Below are 20,136 nucleotides of genomic sequence, written 5' to 3' on the forward strand. Positions count from 1 at the left end.
ATAAAATAAAATATGGCAAGAAAGTGAGATTACTCTGGGTAGAATTCTATGAGGGAATTTGGAGTCTGTTACGGTGATTAAGCCATCATTTCTGACAGATTACTCTAGTCGACTGTCAAATAACATTTCCAACCCCATCTATAACTTGGCATCCTAGTTATTCAGCCCATTTTACCTTCTGCGTATAAAACACACACCAAACAAGAGAGCTACAGACTAGCATTTATTATACTCATTAGCTATGATTAGGTTTTGCTTTCCTACTAAATAAAAACCACAAGCTGCAACTTCGCTTTATTCTTAAAATTAGAAGAATAGAATAGTTCTAAAACAGGAAGCATAGGCCATAAATAAATAAAAGAACTTTCAGAAATAGTGCTATTTAAGACAGGTAATCTGTTTTGTTGTTTTTTGTAAAGTTTCTCTGTATAATCCTCACCTGGAGCTCACATTATAGAGCAGTCTGGCTTGACCTCAGAGATCTGCCTGACTTTACCTCCCCAGTGCTAGGATCAGAGCTGTGCTTTGATCACCATGTCGTGCTTCTTTGACACATTAGTGACAAAAGAAAACCCATGTCACTTTTAATAAATTGGTTTACTTTGCTTCTATCTGTATAAATGAGCATGTGCCTGTATTTATGTATGCATACCACGTCCATACCTGGTGCCCTCGGAGATCAAAAGAGGGCATCAATTCCCTGGAACTGGAGCTATAGAAAACTGTACATTTCAATGTGGGTATTAGGAACCAAACCTAGGTTTTCTGCAAGAGCAGCTAGTGCTCTTAACCCCTGTGCCATCTCTCTAGCTCTAGATTAGATTTCCTCAAGTAAAATTCAAGTCTTCATAACCTGACTCCACACTCTCAGTCCACCACGACTCACTGCTTAGTATTTTGCACCCAACACAAAGCTTCCTTCATCTACTTCAAACAACTTCAATGCCTTATTAGTACTGATGTTTTATCTAGTAATTTATAGTTTCCTTTCAGAATTAGGACAATCTGAACTCACCACAGAATTACTACAAACAAATTGTTAAAACCTGTCTCAAAACTAAATTGCAAAATTGAAGCGGACTGTATTTTATCTTGAACCTAACAGAATACAAATATTTTATCAACACAAAGGAAAGTATCACCAAATTCTAAATTCCAATGATCCTTTCATATCTTAGTTTCTAATCTTAAATTGAGTAATTTTATACCATGCTAATTAATGTCTAATATAATTACTGCAAATTGCAACCTCTTATTTAAAAAGTACACAATTTGATGAGTTTACAATAGACAAATCTTAGTCAACATTATTTTAAATGAATAACATTATTTATTTAACTGCCTCTATACATTTTGGGATTCCCACTAACTGAATATAAGCAAATAACCTAAGTAATTTTCTTTCTAAATTATGTTTGATACAAAATGATTCCTATTCTCTTGCTGTGTGTCTCCTTTCTCTTCTTCCCTAAGCCCCTCTCTGCCCTCTCACATATACCTGGACAAAATAAATTCTAGTAAAGAGACAACAAACTGAGAAAAGAAATGCTCCACAGACAAGTTCCTCTAGCCCATGACCGAGATGCAAATGCAGGCAGTGCGCAAGCAGGACACATGCTGCTACGTTAGAAGCTGCACTCACCCAGCTCGCCTCTTACTGTAGCAAGAGTTTTGGTTAAACATTACCAAGTGAAGATCTTCTTTCTAGTGCTACAAACTTTTTACGAGTCTGAGTTTCATTAAACTGTCTCATTTAGATCTCTAACTTCTATTCTAATATGGTATATCGTTTACTAAGTTTAGAAGTTCAGAAATTACCTATTGGCAAAGCTTTAGGGAAATTATGATGACATCCAACTATTCTATTAAAGATATCCTGTATTTGAGCTCAGTTTTCTAAACATTACATTCAAAGATTAAGCTTTCAAATTCGTAACATGTGACTAAAACTTAAATGGAAAAATCTAATGTAGAGAACGACATAAGACCAAATAGAAAAGAGGCTGGAAAGGATGAACAGCATTTACCTGTAAAAGAAACCTATTTTCCTAATTTTTTACATGCTTACACATGGGACATTTAATTGGAGCTTGGGATATTTGGGCACTTAATTTTGTAGTAAAAAGAAGACCATAATTAGAATCACTAGGTCTAGGTTTGACCATACTAGTTTTCCAATGTCAAAATTTTATAATAAAATCTCTTGACACCGTTAAGCTTTGTTATAAACTCAAGCTTGAAGCAAGTATCACATCAGAAAAGTCTATGCACTAACTTTGAAGACATGATACAAATAGATGATATAAATAAAAGTGTGTGATAAACTATAAAGCAGTATATGGTTTTAATTTTACTTCTCTCACTGGAAGATTAAACACTACCTTGTGACTGTGCACATGCTCAGGTCTCACTGTGTGTTTGCTTCCATTCTGTAGACTAGCCTTCCATCCCTCTGCAGTGGGACAGTTCAGGCTTGCTTCCTACCCCTACCTTCCTACCCCTTACTCTTGCCTCACCAGCTCATGAAGGACACTCGAGACTTCATGCCATTCAGTAATCCATCCATCCACATGATCTACTTACTGAGAGAATGTCTATGACCAAAAGCTACTCTTGAAAGTTTGTGCATGTAGAAAGAACATCTATGGGTACTATCTATGGTGTGAGGCTCTGACAATGTTTTTTCTCCACAAGACGTGGGAAGTACTGAAGCTAAGTGACGAGTTAGTAGGTGACAGGATGAATGTGAGCACTTAGTTCAGTAGACTGCAACAGAATGTTTGCACACTTACTCTTCTATGATTGTGAACTTGTGAGTGCTGGTGTACAGATGCAACATAGTATGTGGGCAGGAATGTTCTGGAAGCTAAACAAAACAGAAGAGGGAGTCTAACCTTTTAGACTCAACAGTCATCTGATTTTGTGTGTGTGTGTGTGTTTTTCTACTACAGGATGTACATATTAGTGCTTACACACTACTGTGAGCATGCCAAGGGTAATGCACAGTTTTAGGGCACTGACTAAGTCATCCAAGCTTTCCTTATTCAGTGATGCATTTGGCATCTATTCAAAGAGTGCATCCATGAGACAATGAAGATGATTGTATGATCTGATAGGCTGCTATTTCTGAAGTAAGACCCTTGGGACTTCACTTTGACAGATCTGCTTCAGTTGCCAGCTGAGGACATGCTCTCTCATCTTCCTCTCACATCTAAGAATGAAGTTATCTCTCTGAAGCAAATCATGTAAAATAATAACACAGATGTGTTCTTAAAATCAGTACAGTCCTCTCAGTCATCAGGACCATCTGAGTGGCACCACCAAAGATTTCTACAAGAATAAGAACATCTTTAATTCTGTTCTGTTCTTCCTTCCCAAGCAATAAGATTAGTCAAGAGTCCAGACTTAATTTTACTAGCGAGCTGAGATGCTGATTGCATGTGATTTTTACTTCTATGTAAACTACTGATATCAGATGTTTTTTCCCCAAGACAAAGGGCCAGGGAGATTTAACTGCTCTGATTTAAGAGGCATAGGCACTGATGAAAAGGCAGAAAGAATTTAAACCTTCACAAATACACCAGCTAGAAGCTGCCATTCTTTCATTTCCAATCTGCCAGTGCAGCCTCGATCAGATGAGTAGAAGAGTGTGTGGATAAGAATATTTACAAACTCAGCTGACAGAACTCCTACCTCGAGTTAGTTATTTGACTATAAATAAAAATAAAATTTATGTATCTTTTGTTTTAAGGGAAGCTTGTTTTTCCCTTCCACCCCACTTACCCCTTTCTGAGTGTCATTTTCTGTGGAGGTCTAGCACCCCACCTGGCTGAGGTTAGTACTTGAAATTGCTTTCCTCCTGGGATATGTATTATCTCTAATTTGCTTCCTTTTCTACATGGATCCTACTCATGGTCTGCTCTATATTTGGCCAACGGAATGAAGCTCATCCTTTGATACTGGACTGGTGGTCAGCACAGCTATTAACGTAAACAGAGAGTCTCCGCCTTATGTGTAACAAGCAAACAGACTAACAGACTGAGGTCAGGATGTCTACCGGACTACAAGGACTCACAATAACCACATACTGTAAAAACCCCTGCTCTATAAAAAATGAGACCAGAGCTCAAAAACTAACAAAACAAAATCTTACACTGTTCAGGGAGATGCCATTCTTTTATGGTCTTCTAAACTGTAGAGAGATGAGTGTGTGCACAGCGCGCCTTATTATGCAGCACTAGAGCCAGTACTCATGCGATTGATACGTTTTCTTCCTCAGCAAAAGTCTCTTAAGCTGTTGCTATCAAGAAAAACAGAATAATATATAATTTGCTTTCCTAACAAGTAATTTCAAACTCATGAATGATGAGGCAGATGGAGCTCTTGCATTCTTATGGCTTCTATATAATAGGAATGGGTTGCTAAGTATTACTGATTAACTCACTGTAGGTAGAAAATTGTTCTTCATGCCTCAGGATTAGTTTATTCTGGCCAGGAGTAAAACAAAGAAAACTGCTTGAAACAGCACCAGTCCCACTAATCTCCATATAGTCTAGGATGGGGCTACTGCAGCCCCAATGCCAGGAAGGGGATATACTCCAGCACACGTGAGGGCTCTGAGAAACAGATCCTGCAGAGTCCTTATACAAGAGACAGTGGGACTAATCCCAGCCCAAGTTACAGAAAAAGTCAACTCTGCGTTTGTTTGTCAATGCCCAGTCCTTGAAGCTGATGTCTGCTTCTTGAACTAGCAGTTTTGAAACTTACCTAACACTGGGACCATTTGGGAAGCTTTAAAAATACAAATACTAGGCTCCCATCCAGGAAAGAGCCCTATTCGTTTCTGCCCATGGTACAGCTTTGGCACGTGTAATTTTAAAATCTTCCCATGGTTCTCAAAGTCTCACCTTATAGATTAATAGGGAATCAGTGCTCTCTCTAGCTGTCCTTACAAATGGATTTGAACATTATGGGTTGCTTTCATTTTCTTTTTAAATTTGTTTTAAACTCATCTGCTTCATGGTCATTTTAGATTAATGGCCAGAAAGATGATTATTATTACTTTAGTTTTTTTTCAGAAATAAAAAAAAATGAAGAAGCAAAACACCATCAGTTTCCTATGTAGGAGGAAAGTACAAGAATACACTGGTAATTTGGACTCTGAATTTCTGATTCTTTAAAGTACTGTGTTTGGCATAATTCTATAGGAAGATGGTGAGGACATGACACGCTTGTTGTCCTTTCTCCACCAATACCTGGTTATTATATTTAGCATACTATCAGATGACCTTCCTGGGTGTCAGGTTCTTCATCTATAATGTAGGAGGTTGGCTAATAAAAGCTCCTACAGAGTGTAACTATCATTAGATTTAGCCTACTTTCTTTACTCCATATGTCTTTTACTCCTCTGTTGACCCAAATAAGAAACTGAAACAAAGAGAAACCTATTTTAATTAGCTATAGGATTTGCTGAGATTTTTGACTATTATTTTGGTTAATGATCTAGGAAGGTTTTACATTTGGACAACTGTGACTCAGAAATGACTTAAGTCACTTTATAACAGATTCCTTCGCAAGTGATTCAGTGATACATGTGAGGACATTTTTGAGGAGCTGTGGTTATGTTTACCTTCTCCAGGCAAGAGTTTATGTACCTAATTAAATGATAGTTTACAAATAATAGTTCCTAAGTCAGATCCTGGCAATGAATTTGAAAGACAGGAGGAGCTAAACCTCAATTGAATGACAGTTGTTTTCTATGTTATACAGTAAGCAGTAGATTGAGGTTTTGTTTTCAAAGTCAAATACAGCTCTGTCTACAGTGTTTTGTATGACCTGTAACTGCTATAGAGTTGGTTTCATGTCTGGGGCATAGCTGAGCTACATATGCTGTAGCAGGATCAGCCTGTGGTGTGAGCACATGTGGAGATGTCTATAGGACCTTATGGTCTCAACTGCTGGTGCTACCCTGCACAGCTGGAACCTGCACAGCTGTCCACATTCCACTGATAACTCAGCACACCATACTGCAATCTGCAGCAGGATAAGACTGAAGTTTCCTCAAGAGAAACTCCTAGACTCTTGGCAGGTTCTGTTGCCAGGAATGGAGACTGTCATGCCTGAAAACAGTAGAAAGCCCTTCACTGATTTCATAATCCAGACTCTCGGCTTTGAATCTGACTACTTGTAAACAGTTCCCAGTTGGGTAATCCAGACAAATGCTCTGTCTTTCTGTCTCTCTTTTCTGTTTCTGTTTCTGTCTCTGTCTCTCAGATCTTCATGTCATCAAAACTATGCAATTCTTTGAATTTCCTCAGTGTATGTTGTTATGTCTCCCTTTTCACTTCTGATTTTGTTAATTTGGGTACTGTCTCTCTGCCTTTTAGTTAGTTTGGTTAAGGGTTTGTCTATCTTGTTGACTTTCTCAATGAACCAGCTTGGTTTTGTTGATTTTTTTTTTTTTTTGTTTTTTTTTGATTTTTTTTTTTTTTTTTTGCATTGTTCTCTTTGTTTCTAATTGATTGATTTCAGGCCTGAGTTTGATCATTTTTCTGTCATCTACTCCTCTTAAATGTGCTTGCTTCTTTCTTTTCCCCTAGAGCTTTCAGGTGTAATTTCTTTATGAAGGCACTTAATATTATGAACTTTCCTCTTAGCACTGCTTTCATTGTGTCCTGTTAAGTTTGTGTATATAAAACTTTTATTTTCACTGAATTCTAGAAAGGTTTTAATTTATTTCTTCCCTGACCCAATGATCATTGAATAGAGTTGTTCAGTTTCCATCCGTGTGTAGGTTTTCTGTTGTTTTTGTTGTTGAAGTTTGGCTTTAATTCATGGTGGTCTGATAAAATGCATGGGGCTATTCTAATCTTGTATTTGTTGAGGCTCTCTTTGTGTCAATTTTGGAGAAGGTTCTCTGAGGTGCTGAGAATAAGTTATATTATTTTGTGTTTTGGTGAAAGGTTCTGTAGATATCTGTTAGGTCCACTTGATTCATAACTTCTGTTAGTTTAACTATCTCTCTGTTTAATTTCTGTCTAGATGACCTGTCCATTGGTGAGAGTGTGGTTTTGAAGTCTCCCACTATTAATGTGTGGGGTTTGATATGTGGTTTAAGCTTTACTGATATTTCCTTCAAGAATGTGAATGTCTTTGGGTTTGAGGCACGTAGGTCCAGTATACCAGAGGGACACTTGCTCATCTACATTCATAACTGCCTTATTTTTAATAGCCAGAAAATGGAAACAACCTAGATATCCCTCAACTGAAAAATGGATAAAGTAATTGTGGTACATCTTCACAATGGAATATTATCCAGCTATTAAAAACAAAGACATTATGAACTTTGTAGTTAAATGGATGGAACTTGAGAATATCTTCCTGAGTGAGGTAGCCTAGACCCCAAAGAACATTCATGGTGTATACTTACTTCTAAGTGAATATTAGCCATAACTTACAGGATTACCATGCTACACTCCACAGACCCAAAAATGCTAAACAAGAAGGATGCTTGAATCTCACTCAGAAAGGGGAATAAAACAGTCATAGGAAGTAGATGGAGGGAGGAAAATGGGTGGGGGAGGGAAATGGGGAGAGGTTCAGGATGAGGTGTGGGGAGAGACAGAGGAGAAGGCCAGATGGCCATGAGAATGAATGAAAATCTGCAGCTGGTGGGGGTCGGGATAAGGGAGGTTCCCAAGAATTAATTGGGGTGTCCTTAGCTGAAACTCTTAGCAGTGGGGATATGGAACCTGAAGAGGCTATCTCTTGTAGTGAAGAAAGAACATCAGTGAAGTGATAGGTACACTCACTAAAAACTTTTGTCCCCAAATTTATCCTGCCTACAAGAAATGCAGGGACAGGGAATGGATCATAGAATAGCTAAGTAATAACCAGCCCAATTAGAGACCCATTCCTGGGCAAGTACCAATCCCTGACACTACTAATGATATTCCAATATATTTATAGAGCCTACAGGAACCTAGCATGACCGTCATCTGAGAGGCTCTACTCAGATGCTGGTTCAGACAGATGCAGATATCCACAGCTAAATACTGGATAGAGCTTGGGGACAAGAGTTGGAAGAGTTGGAGGAAGAATTGAGAACCCGGATAGGAACTCTACAAAAAGACCAAAAGTGCCAGTTAACCCGTACCTTGGGGGTTCTCAGAGACTGAATTACCAACCAAAGAGCATATACCCCCTGCAAGCAGATGTGCAGGTTGGACTTCATGTGGGTTCCAAACAGCTGGAGTGGGGGTGATAATAAAGCTGTTGTCTGTCTGTGGAATCAGTTCCCTTAACTTGGTTGTCTTGTCTGGCCTCTGTGGGAGAAAAAGTACCTAGCTCTGCAGAGATTTGATGTACCAGGGTGGGAGGCTATCCAGGGGAGCTTCTATTCTCTCAGAGAAGGGAAAAAAATAAGGGCGGGGATGACTGAGATGTAAAATGAACAAACAAACAAAGACATCATGAAATTTGTAGGCAAATGGATGGAACTTGAGACTATCATTCTGTGTGAGGTAACCTAGACCCAGAATGAACATATGGTATGTACTCACTCAGAGTTGGACATTAGCCATAAAGGGCAGAATAACCATGCTATAATCCAGACCAAAGAAACTGCATAGTAAGGAGGGCTTAATGGAGGATGTGTGAATCTCTCAGAAGGGAAACAAAATAGTCATCATGGGTGCATGCATGGAGAGAGGCAACTGGGTGGGAGATGGGGTGAAGAGGGGCATAGGGATGGCCATCAGGTGTGGGGGAAGGGAGGGCAAGAGAGGGCTGGGAGTGAGAATGGAAACTGGTGGGAGCCATCTCTGGGATTAGCTGGAGACCTGGGATGACAGAGGCTATTGAAAGTCTAGGGGGCTAATCCTAGCTGAGATTCCTACTAGAGGGAGATATAGTCACTGAAGTGCCTACGTCCTGTAGCCAGGCAGGACTTCCAGTGGAAGGAGGGGTACATTAACCCACCCATAAGACCATCAAATCAGCTTGTCCTGTTTATAGGATATACAAAGATAAGATGGAACAGAGACTGAGGAAATTGATCTCATGTCACAAATGACCAGCCCAACATGAGATCAATCCCATCACAGAACCAAATCTGGACACTATCAATGATGCCCTAGTATGGCTGTCTCCTAAGAGAGCTTCATTCAGTGGTGGATGTAAATAAACACAGAGAGACTCATTGCCAGGAATCGGCTGAGCTTAAAGAGTCTTGTACAAGAGTGGGAGATAGTGATCTAGAGGGGGTAAGAACACCACAAGACCTACAGTCAACTAACTAATCTGGGCCCATAAGGCTCACAGAGACTGAACCATCAACCAAAGAGCATTAGGGGGCTGGACATATGTCCCCTACCTTTGTAACAGATGTGCAGCTTGGACTTCAAGTGTGTACCCTATCAATTGGAGTGGGGGCTGTCTCTGATTCTGTTGCCTGCCATTAGATCTCCTTTCCTTCCCTGGACTGCCTGACTGGACTTCAGTGGGAAAGGAGGTCCTTAGTTTTGCTGGGACTGGATGTCCCAGGGTGGTATTTTACCCAGGGGGAGCTTCCCCTCTCTGAGGATAGAAGAAGGATTTTTTGAGGGTGGGACTGGGAAGAGGAGGGAGGGGGATGCAAGTGGATATGATATGAATAAAAAAAATTATAGAAAGAAAATAAATCAGGCAATTCAATGTATATTTTTGTGAAGCTGTAGTTAAAGGTAGTGTTGGAGCTTCCACGTGAATCAGGAGTATGAGTCGTAGGTTCCTGTGCATAGGTATGTATAAGGGTTTGTTTGTGTTCAAATATATGTGTACATGTCTGTAGAGGCCTAGGGCTAACATCAGGCATCTTTCCTTGATCTTATCCATGGAGGCAGTATCTAACTGAACCCAGAGCTCACTGGGCTAGTCTGGCTAACCAGATTGTTCTTGGGATACTGTCTCCCACTGTCTCTGTTGGAATTACATGCAGCCTGCTATACTACCCAACATTTATGTGAGTGCTACAGATCTAAGCTTTCTAGTCCCCATGCTTGTTTGGCATGTGTTTTAAGCCACCTTCCCAGTTTTCTAGCTATGGTTTTTACTACTGTGCTGGGTTGTTTTGCAAGTCATGTTTCCCACTCTCTAAGATACTCTAAGTCAACTTACAGGGCACAAATACTAGATCCTGAATTGCTTTGCTAGAGGAGGCCAGAGAAATTAATCTTTGCTACTTCAATGTTCTCAGTTTAATAAGCTGAATGCTATTCATACACCCCTGAAACATTTTTTGAAAGGATAACAAAAAATAACCCCCAAACCTATTTACAAACAGATGATTCATCCTCAGTAGTGGAAGACAAGAATTAAACAGATAAAAAGACTCAACTAATAATTCTGAAACCTGATTAGGTTAAACATCCCTTCCATTCTAACCTACTCAAGACTGTAAACAAGGAATTAAACTCACTTGACAGAGTTCATTCTCTTTCCCTTTCTTTCTGCCCCTTGATGGAACCAGTAAGCAGGAAGCTACCTATACATTTTCAGGAGGGAAAGGGAAGCAGTTGCCTGGAGAATTTAAAAGTGAATAGTGAAGTTCTGAGTGACCCAGAGTTTACTACATAGAGTACTCTCCAGATACTGACCAATAACTGAAGGAAGTCAAGTCACACAGATGTAGACAGGACATGTCTACAGACCAGGTATGGAAAGAGTACAAACTCTTTATGACTGGGAGAAGAATCCTTAAGAATTACCTAGTCCAGAGCCTTGCTTTTGCAAGTGAAGAAGAATAAAGTGCTTGCTGAGGAAGGGGCAGCAGCAGGCATATGTATGTTTCATCCTCATAAGAATCAATGATAGGAACAATAAAGATGGTAACAGAGTATTTGCATACTGCCATTTTTTTTTTTTTTTTTTTTTTTGCAGTTTTCCATCTCAATGACTGTGACAGCTGTGATGGCATTTTGAAATACTGTTTTATTATGAAAACAATGTTAATAGTTTGTCTAATCCTAATGAGGCTTCCTGAGCACCTGTGTGCAGTCCCACTCACCATGAGAACATGCAGAGAAATCCCTTTGTGAGTGACCTATGGACTGTTCTGCACTGAGCAGCCCTGGCTCAGCATGTGGCTCTAAGTTTTCTTTTGATTCTGATACCAGGCTCTTTCATGCTTTGCTTCTTGGTAGATGAGGAAGAACTCTGGTGTCCTCAGGAGAACATTCTCCACACCTACCCATTTCAAACTTTTATTCTGGGGGCCTCAAGTTTGAGGCTATGAACTGTCTAGCCTGCTTCAACTAGAACATAAGTTTCTTACCACTGAAGGATTAAGGTTCCGCCACTGTTCAAGGGAATTCTCATAGAAATCTCATACTACAGTGACAGAATTTGGACAATTATCTGGCTTTGTTTCACAATTTCTATTTTTGACATTGAAAGCCCATATTGTCTCTTTCCTTGCAGCATGGAGACCTTTAATCAAATCCATAGATGCTTTCCTCTCTGGTTTTCTTTTAAAATTTATCGACCTTTTGAGATCTAAGATCCAAGTTTACTCTTGAGCAACTGTAGACAAATGGTGATGTTTCAAATCTGTTACTTTATTTTGCCAGTGTGCCATTCTCCCCAACAGTCACAGGCATAATCAAATCAGCACTTTTCAATAACAAGAAGTAATTTTGAAGAGCTTATCAGGAACCAGTGCTAGGGCATTTACACAAATTCTCTCAAAAAAAACCCCACAAGAGTCTTATTATTTAGGCAGGCCACTGAGATGATATTTGCAAAATAAACAGAAACATCTTCCAGAGAATTCACTCACTTGTTTGTTTGTTTGTTTTTAAGGAGGTGTAGCTGAATCCCTATTTTTATCCTGTGCTGGCATTTTCAACTTTTCACCACTAAGGAACTCTCAATTCATTCTGTCCTGTACATTTCCTTGTACTGAACAGGCCATGTTTGAAAAGCATCTGTTTTTCCTTACATTTAATCAGAGCCATACACAATAATAGTCAGTGAAAGCTTCTAGGAGTTAGACTGCCAGCCCAAAGCCTGTAACAGTCCTTGGCTCAGGCAGTACACAAAACTTTAGACTGGGTGGAATGAGTATTCCCCATGGGCCTTAAATTCATTGATTCATTTATTTTTTTATTACATGTATGGATGTTTTGACAGTGTGCATATCTGTACTTTATGAGTGTCTGGTGCCCACAGAGGTGAGAAGGCACTGGATCCCCTGTAGATGGAGCTATAGACATTTGTGAACCATCTTGTAGGTGCTGAGGATAGAATACTGTCCTTAGGAATTATAGCCAGTGCTCTTAACTACAAAGTCACGTCTCCAGGCTCCGTGGTCCATTAAAATCTCCTCAGGTCTCTGGGATCTGTCAGAGACTACAGACTGGTAACAATTTGACTAAGGAGTCTTTCTATCCTATAACTGTTTTTCCTCTAAAGCCATGAGCTGGGAGCAATCTAGTATACCTGACTGAGTCCCACTTAGGGGTGACTCTACACTTGGACTGTCTTATCTCACCTGGTGTGGCTCCCAGGGTTAAGAGGGACTTTTGCATTTAGGGAACTCCTGTGAAGCCATATCTTAGAGAAGACTTCATTATAGCCTTAAGTTACCTTAAAAAAAAAAAAAAAAAAAAACCTTGCTTTTTAGTTAGCTTGTATTTCTAAGCATTATATCAAAATAATAGCAACAGCCAAGGCATGGGTCTTTCTAGGCAGTCCTATGAAGACAAGTGTTTCAATTCTAGTTAAACTTTACAAATGTTAAATTACAGAAGGCAAACAAATAGCTCTGGTGTATATAATCCATAGAAAGTTCTGTGCTGGGTGGATCATGCCTATAGAAGCTCCCAAGTGGAAACAATAAATTGTAAGGTACATCTCTTTCCAGATCCCAGGAGTTTCATAGGCAACATGCTACTTAGTGTCCAAGTCTTCTGTTGGGGTGAAAGGCATGGATGATCAGTATTTTGTAGCAGCTTTTAAATATTCTATTACAATGTATGGTGCATCAGCCAAGACTCTCACTGAACTGTAAGAAATGTTATTGCATGGAGGATCGGAGACAATGATGAGGTCTAGGACAGGTGACTACAATGAATAAATTAAGGTAAGTTGGCTGGCAAAATAAGAGAGTAGGACTTTCCATCTTATATTCCTGCATTTACTCAACTCATCTCTTTATAGCTATATGGCACGGTAAATGAATATGCATATTTTTATATAGAATAAACTGATCACCATTCATAATATACATATATATGTGTATATATATGCACTAACATAAATCTATATTTATCTTATAGTAGAACATTGATAATACTTGACTATTTTGGAAATACTGGAATAAATGAGATTAACCTATTACTTATAAATTAAATTTCCTATAGCTACTTATTAAACATGGTGCAATATTTTTTTTTAATTTTAAAAAACAAAGATAAATGTACAAATTTAAAGCATTTTTGCATAAAAGTATACAAATACATTTTTGTCAGTTGTTTTTTTTTAAAGGTTTGATAGTGTGGTGCAATAATTTTTAACTTAGTTACTCAGTTATAAAGGGCAATGGTATACTTCTGTATTCCCTAGTATCCAGAATAGTACCTAGAAAGCAATTTAAATGTACTATTTGTTGAATGAATGCATATTTTATCTCATACATGACACAAATTTGGAGATGCAAACCTACTTATGCAGATGTTGGCTGTGCTTTTCATATATTTAAGTAGAGAATACCTGAGATAAAATTTACTCAAGTTGGTCTAGTTGACATTTATTGGGGGGGGGGGGGTAATTCCATGTTATAAAAATAAAAGAGTTGATAGATTTCATGACAGAAATAATGATGATGAGAAAGGTAAAATTATAATCATGGCTCTAAAAACAAAGGCATTATTAAATACGCATTAATGATTAGTAGAACGGGTTCAAAGAAAATGAGTGATACAAAATACATTACAATGGGCAAACTGAATTCGGTCCCAGGGAGATTCCAGTTTTTCTGCAGAAAATACTAAACTCTAGCATTCCACTGTTAAGAACACAAAAACAATTCTATACATAGCTTAGTCAAACTCTACCTGGGAGGAAGGTGCCTACTCAAATGATAAATTATTACTTCAGGGCAGGCAGGAAAGGGTCCATCTGCATCTTATGAGTGGACATATCTGTTACAGGAGGCCATCTTATTTTCAGCCTCTTCCTACTGTACTGGGATCATTTGTTTTTATAACTCAAATCTATATGTAGTTTTTGCTCACAGTGCATATGGTACTATAAAACATCTCTCAGTATGTATTTATTAAAATGAAGTTCTCTAAACAAATGTTTTCTTAGGCATTATCTCCTTAATATAAACTGCATTTAATAAAACTGGTATCGATTTAAAAAAGGAAAAGATAAGGCATATTCATAAAAAATGTCTGAAAGAAAATTGCAATTAATACTTTACAAGACACTTAGATTTCAGATTCCTCTTTGCTGTTTAAGTTTAAGAGTTTTCTTAGAGCTGTGTTCTCAGATATTACATCCTTAATTAAATTAATTTATAAAGAGAAAGCTGTACTGATATAGCGGTAGATTTCAATCCCAAAGTCTCACTGACAAAGAGAGCGTGTGTTAAGACCTGGGGAGAAGTGTGGCTCATGGCACAGTGCTATCACCTGCATGAGGATATGTGGCCTTAGCATCTGATCACTGAAAAGGTCTTAGAAGTTTTTCTGTACCCCAGACTTAATTTTTGTTTTTAAGTGAACTAAATAAACTAGAAAAGTGGAAAGAAAACTATATAAGCTGGCTGCCATCCTAAGAACACCCTCTCTTGAATACACGATGGCAGGCATTGTGTATCCATTCTCCTCTGACTATGCCATCCTGCTTGCTAGTTGTATTGTCTGGAAGGAGACACTGTGGACAGTGTGTGGCCACACACACCCATAAACAAGCTCTGGGGAGACTAAGGCACATTTGAGACTAGCTTGGGATGCACTAAGTTTTGCCTTAACAAAGAAAAAAAGGACACTATATTTTCTGTTATTTTGGGGATTGTAATTTAATTACAATGTTTCTCTCTTCCTGTTCCTTTCTCCAAACCCTTCCATATACCCCTCCCTGCTTTCCTTGGGTTAGTATCTTTTTTCTAAAAATTATGACTTATATATTGTCTCTGTGTATGGTACTGGGGGGGGATTGAACCTAAAGTTTTGCACACACGAGGCCAGAACTCTGCGTTTGGGACATATTATACTCTTATCCTGAAAGGAGACATTCTTTAAACCTAGTGTGTTACACCTTTGGGTCAGAGGCAACCAGATTTTGTCTAAGAACATAAACAGCATAGGAATGCAAAAGTCAGCGACATATTGCTGCAGGAAGTGCAATGTCTCATTAGGTGACACAGCTGAGCACACAGGGTTACAATAGTGTCCTTCAGACTATAAGCATACTACTTATGAGGGACCTCAAATGTGTTGTCAGAAGTAAGAAAACACTAATGCACAGATCAAGTGTATATTAACTGTCTACTGTCCTCCAGCTAGGCAAAGAGGCCTCATCGGGACTGATCCTTGAACATGGAGATATAAGATCTGGGGTTTTCTCAGTTACATGTTTCTTAGAACAGGGTGAAGATATATACCTTGGGTTACAAAAAAAGTTTCCCCAGTTCTTCACCTTAGTCACATCCTACTTAATGAAAAGGAGGGTGTGTTAAATACAGTTGAAAAACATATACATCTTATGACAGACAGAGGCTCCTATTGGTTTTTTCCCCTCCTACACCACTATTCAGGTTCTTTGTTTCTTTCAAGATGGGAAAATGGTGCACAAGACCAAAAGGAAACTTTGAGCATTAATCAGGTTCCACTGCACAATAAACATTCCCTTGGATACAAAACATGAACTGCACATGAAAGAAAAAAATGTAGTATTTGATCTTATTACAAATTGAAAATTTTAGACACTTTAGGAAAAAGCAAGTAAAGGACTTGATCCACATGCAGATGTCACAGCCGGAGAAGACTCAAAGTGTCAGCGATAATGTGCTTTTTTCTGTCCCTTTTATTTTTATTCATAAAGAAAATGAAGGCATATGGCAAAGTGCATCATTAATTTCTTATTAATTTTATAATATGAAGGCAACCAGTTAAATAGTAGTGCTACAACTTTAAATTACTGAACTCACTGGGTATTTAATGAGAGATTTAACTCAGCAGGGGTTCTGCTAAATTAAGTCATGCCTTCACATTGCAGTGGGGAAACAGGTGTATATTGGTTTAGAATTATGGAAATGTTGACTAATTCTAAGGCTTGTAATCAAACAGCAAGGTATCCTGTAATAATTTTTCTTCAAGAGTATGCATTAATCTTTTATGTCTGGCCCCGCTTCTTCCTATCTACTAAAGGCTTACAACAAACAGAAAGGCAGCTACTTTCATGTCTTCCCTGCAGCTGTTAAGGGTGGTGTTTGTAAGATGGGAGATTTGATCCCATCAGCCACAAGTGAAAGTCAAACGTAGCAAGCGTATGTGCCTTGGAGATCTTTGGCTTTTACTCATCATATCTGACTTCCCAGTTTTGTTTAACCTGCCTCAACCAACTGAGCTGATGAAACTGAGATGGAAAAAAAGAAAAATCCTCCAGCAATTATGCTTTCCAACTCCTATTTTATTTATTTTAAAATTAAAAAAAAATCTTTATTTTACGTGTGGGCATCTTGCCTGCATGTATGTTTGTCTAGCATGTGCCTGGTTCTCACAAAGGAGGCCAGAAGAAAGCATCAGACCCTCCTGGGAAAGTCGCCATGTGGATGCTGGGAATTGAACTCGAGTCCTTTGGCAGAAGCAGCCAGTGTTCTTAAATGCTAAGCCACTTCTCTCGTCCTTCCCACAACTCCCAAATTATTGACCTTAATTACAAGTTTCCAAAGTTTCCTGAATTCTACATCCAAAGTTTAGGAGCAAAGAACATGCACTATTTGAAGAACATACAGAAGGACTGTGTGTTTCTAAGAACCAGAGTGAAGATGTCCCCACCCCAAGAACAGTTGTCAGTGATTCTTCTCATTTCCCAGGTTCCTAGTAAATTATACTTATCAACTACTGGCATGGAAATGGGAAAACTACCATCAGCTTTATATTTTCTGTTGCTATAAACTGGGCAATAAAATATTGACCTGTGGTCAGCTGGCTTTATCACCAAAGTCTGGATTTCTGAAAAACATCTTTGCACAGAAAGACTGCAAAGTGAGAACTGAGCTTCTACTCAAGGGATGACATTCAATGAACCAAATTACTTGTCATCTAACTGCACTGCACCATATAGTAAAGGGCAGTTCATGACTAAAACTAATTCTTAATTCAACAGGAAGGGATTTTGTGTGCTAATTATTACAAACCATTCATTTGTATAAGCAGGAAAACAAAAGTAGTCTGGATTAGAGTCTGGACTCAAAAACGTTAATTTTCTTCTAATTTTGTCCAAGGCAATAAATATTTCTTTGCAGCGTTCTAGAATGATATTGGAAAACTTTCACTTATCTCAAGAATGAAGCTCAATTACTATTACTTTTTATGTCAGTGATGAAAGATTTAGCAAAAGTCATCCTACTAAAAATGACTTAAGAAGTTCTGGAAAGAAGTTCTACAGAAAGGTCACTCTGTCACTACACACTTGCTTTTTATCCTTTGATTTGCTCAGATGAAAAAGAGAAAAACCAAAGTGGGATGGCAGAATACCTGTGTTCATTAATTGATTACTCTTGGTCACTAAGTAACCCTAGCACTTATCTATAAGTTAGAGGTCAGCAAGCACAGTAGACCTTATCTCAGAAGTCTGTCTACCTCAAAAGAGGCTTATATTTGGAAGATCTTTAGCAGAGTATCTTTCTACTACAGACACTGTAAGGGTCTAAGTTAAATTATACAGAAATTCTATCTTTTGGAGAAGCCAGAGGCTAAGTACTTAAGTGTCTCCATATATGTAACTGATGCACATGGTTTGTATATGTGTACAGTACAGCAAGTAGCCACACACTGAAAAGATACCCTGAAACATCAGCAGCATTTTCTCATTCTTTTCTTCTTAACAAAAGACACTTGAATAACATCAAGGTACCCGGAGTGTTTACCACAGGTCCCTTATTATAACTAACACATGTCATTATACTATTAAATTAGCTCACCACTGACATTTAGGCAAATGGAGAAAATATACCAAGTAAACAGCAAAGGAAAATTTGTACTACCATGCAACATATAAACATGTCCCCAAACTCTGATGAAAGTGTCGCATGCGGCATGCATTCATTTCTGAGAGCAGTACTAAGCACCCGGGATCCCTTGGAGGGAATGAGAACTACCCTGTAAGCTTCCTGTGCTTTGCTCTGCACCAACATGAAGGCACATGCTTGGCATTAAAACACTGACTTTGTTAACCACCACTGACTGTTTACAAGTCATTAGGAGCTTTAACATTATGTCTATACAGAGTGCATTTTGTCCTTTAAATGAAAATCTAAAGATGAAAATTGAAAAGGGGACCCTGGGGCGTAAAAGCTTTCCCTTTCCATTTGCTTTACTTGTATGTGGGGTTCCACCTCTAAAACCTTAACCCCAATACTCTTTGGCAGCTGCTGTACCCAGCATGCCACTGATTTTCTAACCAGGGGATATGCTATTCGAGCCTTCTTCCCATCGGTGCTAATGCCAGCCCTTCTTTGTGGGCTGGCCAGCTAGCCTGGCCACTGCAGGGAACAGAGGGGCCAGCATGGACATCTCAAAAGACCAAAGCCATTTTTGGCACTAAGAACCCATAACTAGAAAGGACAATTTTCAAGCAATAAAGTAATTTTGGTACAAAAGTAAACCGACTCACCCCAGGTAAAGTTTTAATATTGTGCAGTGCATTCTGGGCCTCAAGTGCAGCTTTTCTTGTATAAAATGTTACGAAACAACAACCTACAGAGAGAAATAAAAAGGTTTTAGAAAGTTTTTGAAGGTTTTACTTAGATATAATGGAGACTGTAGTGAACAAATAATCTACTTAAAAGGATGCACAATTTAAAAATAATAGAGCCATGAGAACAGTAATAACACACCTCACACATTTACACAGTGCCTTTCATCCCACATCATACTCATCAGCTCTACCTGCATTGGAGATCAGTTCATACCTTCTGTGCTAACTGCCTGCTACTACTTAGAAATGAAGGTAAGCAGGGGGAGACAGAAGGCAGGTGCTACTGGAACTTGGACCATAGCAACTTCAATAAAGAGAAGTACTTAATCAGAGTAACAGCATAAACTCACACTATGTATAATTTTCTTAGAGTAGCTCTAGAATGCTACACTTATAAAATACCCTGTGAACTTAAAAGTTTAGGAACTAGATATACAGAAGGTTCTTAAGAGGCTAGGGTAGTGTCTTATTCTCTGCCATGGAGTACATAAAGCCAAGTCCTGTGCACTCAGTCCTTGTTTGTTAAACCAGTTTAAAATTAACTTGAGCCAGTCATGCCAATGCTTTAATCCTAGCACTCAGGTGGCAGAGGCAGGCAGATCTCTTAGTTCTAGGCTAGACTCTTAGTTCTACAAAGCCAGTTTTAGGATAGCCTTGGCTATATAGAGAACCCTCATTTTGAAAACCAAAACCAAAACCAGTAATATGAATGCATATGTACTCAAACAGAGGTAAGCAAAATCTGTCCTATGCAGTAAATAATGGCCATGGAACATCTCTGTATTCTTAATTTCTAAGATCTGAGAGAAACCCAGGCCAAAATCCTGCCAATGCAGGCCAGCAGATGCCACTTTAAACCAGTCTTCTCTACCATTCAGTGATTATTACTTCAGTGACCTGAAGGCTTGCCTTTCCCTTTCATCAACTTATAAAGATACTTAGTTAACATTAATATGAAATTTCTCAGCATAATCAGCATGGGAAGAAGTAATATACAAACACCTCACAAATTGCCAGCTAAGGTTACACAGTGAGACTATCTCTAAAAAACAAACAATGAGCAAACAAACAAACAAAACCACACCCCTCAACAAAAGCAAGGTTCAGAGTTAAAAATAAAAATTTAAGTCCAATAATAAACAGATTAGTCTAGAGACTAGAGAAGAC

The 20,136-nt window shown here is 38.6% G+C and overlaps 1 protein-coding gene across 13 annotated transcripts in view; it reads right to left on the reverse strand.

Moving 5' to 3' along the window:
* The window catches only part of CELF2 (CUGBP Elav-like family member 2), a 291,604-nt gene that overhangs the window by 90,135 nt on the left and 181,333 nt on the right, over nucleotides 1-20,136 (reverse strand). For all 13 annotated transcript variants that reach the window (XM_080918103.1, XM_080918108.1, XM_080918101.1 and 10 more), the window contains one exon: nucleotides 18,886-18,968. In XM_080918103.1, coding sequence (XP_080774229.1) covers nucleotides 18,886-18,968 — 83 coding nt within the window. The remainder of the gene's footprint in view (nucleotides 1-18,885; nucleotides 18,969-20,136) is intronic.

The sequence above is a fragment of the Micromys minutus genome, assembly GCF_963924665.1.
Source record: "Micromys minutus genome assembly, chromosome: 6".
Classification (NCBI taxonomy): Eukaryota; Metazoa; Chordata; class Mammalia; order Rodentia; family Muridae; genus Micromys; species Micromys minutus.